This window comes from Episyrphus balteatus, chromosome 4 (genome assembly GCF_945859705.1).
Source record: "Episyrphus balteatus chromosome 4, idEpiBalt1.1, whole genome shotgun sequence".
In the NCBI taxonomy this organism is placed as follows: Eukaryota; Metazoa; Arthropoda; class Insecta; order Diptera; family Syrphidae; genus Episyrphus; species Episyrphus balteatus.
This window is the reverse complement of record NC_079137.1, coordinates 17,961,635-17,968,205: the sequence shown is the minus strand read 5'-3', so window position 1 is coordinate 17,968,205 and position 6,571 is coordinate 17,961,635. Positions and strand designations below refer to the sequence as shown.

Here is a 6,571-nt window from a genome sequence, read left to right as displayed (position 1 = left end):
AGACGATCGCCTGGTCACCGATGATAATGCTTCTCTGCGTGTTCTACTAGAAGCTGTACCATCCAAAAATGGACTACAAACACTTGAATTCTCTGGTTTGCTGACACTGAAAACTCCAGGCGAAACCTTTCACAAATCGGACTTAACCCACACATGCCATTTCCAATTCTTATTGAACACATGCATACGTTGGAGTGCTCAAATGGCGTAACACCATCCAAAATGATTCAGGTATTCCCTTAACAAGTCAAATAAACATCATTTAATACTACTCTTGGCCATCAGAAAATGGAGGTGGTAGTTGCGACGTGAACATTGAACACTAGGCACAGCGCTTGGAATTGCAAGATTTCTGCATTGATATTCCTCTATCGTAAGTTTAGGATCGTGTCTTTGTATTGAAATAACTACAAGAAAACTGTCTTTTCAGGTTGAACCGTTTGTTAGCGAGTTTAATGGAACATTCAAGAAAGCAAGTTCTCCAATGGCTCATCTCAATCATTGATGGTTGAAACAAGCCAGGATCGATAAAATTCAGTTGTGCGTCAGGAGACTTTTTCCCTTTACAAGTAAAAGAGAAGAAAAACAACAACTGCAACTCTATTAACTAAATCATAGAGAAGTCGTACACCATTGAAAGAGTCTCGGTCGCAGCTCATATGGAATTGCTTGAAGCTGTACAATATCTTTTCAGGCTTGGCCTACATTGACATGTTGTTGCTGAAACAGATATTATCTCACAGACAGTGCTCTTTATCTCGTTTGGTTTGTTAAAGATGTGTATTGCTCGAATTGCTAATCCATGTCCAGATCAAGCACAGGACAATGCTATTAAAGTCATATAAGTATAATTTTTTTTTAACATATAAACAAGAAAAAAGTTCTCTAAAACAAAAACTCGTCATCACAATGAACCAACTTCTTATGTTAGCCAAACAAAACGAAAGGAGCTATACATAAATCTATTTAAATGCAGAAAGCATATGTGCTGAAACAGACAATGGAGTTCTGAATGAAGATTTCATGTAAGCTTTTAATATACAAAATTTTGCAAAACAAAAATCTAATAAAATTTAATTTATTTACAGTGGTCAACTTAAATGTGGATACAAAACATGCAGTAGAAGTGCTATGCCCTAACACTCGACTGTTTGTCAAAGTTGGTAATGGATTGGTACATCGCGATGGAGAAAAAAATGAATGAGGATAGGGAAAATGATTCAGAGGTAGCAGTTGTTGGAGACGAAACTGCTCCAGCTACTCAACAATACCGGATGAAGTTGAATCGCAAGAGAATCTTGATTAACCTTTGGTTCATATCAGGTTAAGTTGACATACACACTTTTGCAAGATAAATCGTTTTTAATATTTTTGTTTTTAAATCTTTTTAGGTTTGCAAAATCTCGGCCAAAAGTTCTCGAACAATAGATGTTTTCAAATAGCTGCATCTGTAGACTTCTTCAGGCAACAAATGACCAATGTTTTAAGGTAATTTTGAATATGTCTCCAGCTCAGTTTAAACTTGTGTTCTATTCTGTTGTTTCGAACTTTGTACAATGTTAAAATGTTTTTCTTCTCGGTTTTTAAAATATGCAATGTTAAAAATAGTAATAGTTATTTTTTTTTTTTGTCAACAGAACTTGGAGCAATAACATATCCAGGCTGCACGGAGTTTTTGTCAAACGGAAGATGACCAAAAGGCCCAAAGTATTGGACTCTTTGGTGCGTGGAATCCCAGACAAATTCAATCCGGATTTCTTGATTCTTGAAATCAAATACAATATCTAACTTTTTAAACTCCACCAAATCATTATATCGGGATTAGACGGTGAATTTTTTTGTTTCTTAATTATTTATTCCACTCTCTTTGAGTAAAATTGAAAACTAATAAAGTTTTTAACTATACATATTTTTTTTTTTTGTTTTGAATTTTAAGGCGACTACGTTGGGTTTATGGTGTCATTATGGTTTCTGAGGTAGTTCTTTGCATTTAGAATGGGCAAAAGCTTTTTAAAGAACACAAGCAACAAACATTATTATCCGGCTCTCGGTACAAATTTCAATTTCTTTTTTATTTAATTTACATGATATTTATTTGATCGTAGAAAAATCCTGCTTAAAATAAAAAAAAAATAAACAACACTTGCACCGGATGGTAGCTAACTTACTTGCTTGACAAAGGGAGTAGAAAGCTTGTCTCCTCTTTAACTGCTGTTCGTCTCCCTTTTATGAATAGAATGCAAAATACACGACAAGTTTTTGATTTTGGTTGTGGTTATGGTTTTTATTTTTAGATGCATGTTAATATGTATAATCATTTTTCTTAAAATATGTATTTTAAATAATAAAAAATAGATAAAATAATAAAAGTTATTTAGTTTCTAGAATTTACTCCGGGAAAGATTTTTTATATCTAATACAAATAAAATTTTTACAAATAAAAATTTTGTTGTGCATTACGGTGAAGTCTCGGTAAAAATAAGACTGAGACTACAAATGATTTGTGAAATTCGGACATTGTTTGTCTGGTAGTTGCATTATTTTTTGTTGATGTTGTTTGCAGACGCAGTTGGATTCGTTATCGCTGCTTATGTAAACAGAATTATCGTGAATTGAAGTTAATTTGTATCTTTTCTCAACTGGAGGCTGATTTTGGAAAGTTGATCTTGCATAACTTCTACATTGCGTCCACTGAATCGGTCACCAAATGCTTTGAAATTAAAAAGAAACAAAATAAATAACTGAACCGAAGTGATTTTTACTTGCTTACTTTTCATAAGTCTACAGCGATGTGGGATCCTCAAGCAACAGTAGCTGCTCCTGTGTCCTTTAAAGTTCGTGAATGTGTGATGATTTTTAGCAATTCCATCCTGTCCAATGTCCACTGACGAGAATTAATGCATACTAAAAACTTTGGTCGAGAGTTACCTGTTGCTATATTTTTGTGATAGAAGTTACACTTGTGTTGGTTGCAATGATACAATTTGGCCACGACAGCCTCCCATTATTTGATACCTTCCTTTATTTAATATTAACAGCTTCGACTACAATGTCAGAATTTTTGAAGGGATCATAAGATAGGGTTGGTGTTAAATTTAAGAAATGCAAAGAAATCCTGTGGTTCCAACATGGTTCATTCGTTGTGCGTCTGTGAACTTCGCTTTATTTTTCGATTTGAGTGAGGTGATGAATGATATGGCCACTACCTGAGCTACTACAGCTCTCTTTCGGTCTCAAGCATAAAATTATTATGCTGTGATTAAAAATATCGTTGTCCAAAGTAACACCCACGAAAGCCATGTCGCAAATATTCATCGATGACTTCTGAGAAACTATCTCCAGATGCAACAACATCCAATGGCAGACGTTTGGGACACATTCCTTGGGATAAGTCTTCTTGGAATTGCTTATAGATTTTGACTTTTTTCTGCAATAAAATGCAAAAAAACAAGGTCTAATTGCATTTTTGTTAAATCACATATAAAAAAAAACTTTAATTTGTTCTCAAAATATTTTAGGAAATAAAAAATATCAAAACTCTAATAATTTGTGAGTTGTGACCTGCTTTAAAGGAGATCACAATTTTAACAATTTTTATGAGGCTCACAAGTTGTGAGGGAACGCCAGAATACGAAAAACCTCACAAAATCAAACTCACCACACCTTATGAGGTTCTTGTGAGGACTGTGGATCTGTGAGGTTTTCGTTAGAATACGAAAAAGTCACAAAATTGAGTTCAACTCGAGTTGTGAGGTTATTGTGACTTGTGAGGCATCAGTGAGGTTTGCCAGAATAGGGCTGTTACATGTCGGTCCGACCACCAAAAAATCAAAATTTTTTGAAAACCATCCGGCAAACCGGACAGGCTGTCGGATGGGTGTTCACATTATCAAAACAGCATCAGATCAGACCAAATGGCGGCTGGTCTGTCCGGTAAGTTGGTCAATGTGAACCCCCCTATTCTGATTAAAATAAATCTATATTACCGAAGAAAATAAACAAAATTATTGATCAAAGGAATCTCTGGTTTTATTTTGCAGAAATTGTTTTGGTTTCAGCTTGACGTTTGTGTAAAAATTGTTGTCAAATGACACACATACAATCGCAAAAAGAATTTGGTCTGTTTTCATGTTCCTTTTTAACACCAAAAATTCGATTTTTTTGAGGCGATTCAAAAAATTGAAAGGAATTCGACATAAGGTATTTTCAGCACTACACTACCGACTACACTTGACACCCATTGCTGCCAACCTTTTTGATGAATTTATCTGTCATTCGACTTCATTTCATCTGTTTGACAGAATACGTGGCCTCTCCACATAACGAAATATTTATCAAACAAGTCGTCCTTAGAAAATTCTACCGAATTTCTCGCAAATAAAACAAAAATGAATTTCTCCGTATATTTTACATTATGCAGCATACTATTTATCCAATTACTGGACAAAACTTCTTCCTTTATAGTCACCGTAGACGCGCACAATGAAGAGTGTTTCTTCGAGCGAGCAGAAAGCGGCACAAAGCTAGGTATTTCATATAAAACTTTCATTTTCTGCCAACGTATCACCATCCCATTTTCATTTCAACAGGACTCACATTTGAAGTAATCGAGGGTGGCTTCCTAGATGTCGATATCAAAATCACAGGCCCCGATCAGCAGGTCATACATCAAAGCGAAAAAGAATCCTCTGGCAAGCTAACCTTCTCCGCCCACAACAGCGGTATACATACTGTCTGCTTCAACAACGAGAAGTCCAGTATGACCCCAAAAGTAGTTATGTTCACAATCGATGTGGGTGAGCCAGCACCAAGATCTCCCGGTGCTCCCGGTGAAGATGAAGTCGGTCACACCAAATTAGAGGATATGATTAGGGAGTTGTCTGGAACTTTGACTAGCGTCAAACATGAACAGGAATACATGCACGTGAGTAAAATCTATTTGAAGTACGCACTGAACAAGTTTAATGGAATATTTTTAAATTTTAGGTGCGCGACAAGATTCATCGATCCGTCAATGAGAGCACCAACTCCCGTGTGGTTTTGTGGTCAACATTCGAGGCATTCGTGCTGGTCGTGATGACTGTAGGACAAGTGTACTACTTAAAACGCTTCTTCGAAGTGAAGCGTGTTGTGTAATTGTAGCTTTCATCCTCTCTCATAATTATTTAGATTATTATTTTTCTTTTTTCATAAAAAAAAACACAAAGAAACATCGGATTGCAAATTGGTTAAAATAAAATTCCAAATTTAGTGCGAAATTTAATTGCTGCGTGGTGGTTTTTTTTATTGTTTTCAAAGTCAATATTGGGTATGGAAAGAATTGTTTAGCAACGGTACTTTTTTAAGGGTAAAACCAAAGATCATATAACTAGTAAAGATGTCGCACGTAGAACAAACTTCTGTGCTTGAAATTTTCTACCATCAGATTTTACCCATAGGTCCAAAACATGTATCCAAGAATTAAATTGTTGAGAAACATTTTAAAATTTTTTGATGACTGCGTAGAAAAGAGAGGGTTGATTTTTATAGATGAATTTATTTAATGGGAGGAAGCGAGATAGTAGTTAAATGTTGATACGAATAAGGAAAAGAAAAAAAAAATACATTTGTCTGCGAGAATGTACCTATGAAATAATTTTTTTTTGTTAAATTATTCAGGAAACTGATATTAACACATGATTCAAAATAATAATTTAAATAAGAATAATTTTAGATATATATATGACAAGAGTGTATGAGCAAAATTGTGTGAAAATGAATTTCAACCCTCAAATTGTCAATAGGTCCAAATCATTATAATGCAGAAATCCTTCGCAACATTAAAAAAAAGTTCTTATCATGAGTGGGAAAGAGAGTTATTTTTAATAGATTTCTTAAATGCGAAGGACCGAGATGTAAGTTGAATAGGAACAAATGAAAACAAAAAGGATCGTTTTGCCGTGCGGGTATATATTTTTTTTCACAACTGGATTGCTTCGCACAAGCAGGGCGAAGAAGAGATGGCTAGTTTTAAAGATTGATGAAAAAAAGAAGCAAAAACAACTTTTGCAAGTGACTGGTGTGCTTGAGGTGGGTAGGTATAGGTAGGTGGTATACGTGTAAGCAGAAGAAGGTTGATAATTTTTTTTTTGGTTTTAATTTTTTTTTCGATGGTAGTTAGATATTTAGATATTTTTTTGGTTTTCTATTTCTATATTTTTGTTTCCTTTTTGAATAGTCGCAAAGGCACAGGCGCATTGCTTTTAGGTGTAAGTACACACGTAATATGTAGCTAGGATTTTTTTCCTTTGCGACAGCAATCGTCCTTGAAAAATGTAGTTCATTGTATTTTGGTTGGAAAAAGAAATTCAAACAAGTGGTAGGTAGGTATAGCCCAGTCGGGATGTACAAAAAATTAAGCTGAAATGGAAATAATTAGATCGTGCAATTTTTTTTCATAGGATGCTAGAGGGGATCAATGAGAGCTTAAAACCAATTTTTCGGGAAAATCGACCTTGTGCTTAAGCCGCCATCTTGGATTAAAGGTAAAACACGTTTTAGTGAATAACTCCGCCATTTTTGATTTTTGACA

At 34.7% G+C, this 6,571-nt stretch overlaps 1 protein-coding gene and 2 long non-coding RNA genes across 4 annotated transcripts; 2 read left to right on the top strand and 1 right to left on the bottom strand.

Annotated features, from left to right (window-relative positions):
- LOC129918715 (uncharacterized) lies at positions 1–2,244 on the top strand. Its single transcript, XR_008772986.1, has 8 exons — positions 1–231; positions 286–373; positions 431–1,025; positions 1,089–1,323; positions 1,392–1,488; positions 1,638–1,828; positions 1,937–2,050; positions 2,106–2,244. It is a non-coding gene; the product is annotated as an uncharacterized LOC129918715 (long non-coding RNA).
- Positions 1,657–3,786, bottom strand: LOC129918716 (uncharacterized). Of its 2 annotated transcripts, XR_008772988.1 has the most exons (4): positions 3,562–3,786; positions 2,771–3,427; positions 2,169–2,710; positions 1,657–2,115 (listed from the first exon to the last, which is right to left on the bottom strand). It is a non-coding gene; the product is annotated as an uncharacterized LOC129918716 (long non-coding RNA). The 2 variants fall into 2 exon arrangements; XR_008772987.1 differs by lacking the exon at positions 3,562–3,786 and having other exon boundaries at positions 2,771–3,554.
- Positions 3,787–4,272: 486 nt separating this feature from the next.
- LOC129918714 (transmembrane emp24 domain-containing protein 2) lies at positions 4,273–5,263 on the top strand. The gene is made up of 3 exons (XM_055999417.1): positions 4,273–4,527; positions 4,590–4,924; positions 4,987–5,263. The coding sequence occupies exons 1-3, from the start codon at positions 4,389–4,391 to the stop codon at positions 5,134–5,136; spliced, it is 624 nt and encodes a 207-aa protein (XP_055855392.1). The 5' UTR covers positions 4,273–4,388; the 3' UTR covers positions 5,137–5,263.
- The last annotated feature ends 1,308 nt before the right edge of the window (positions 5,264–6,571 follow it).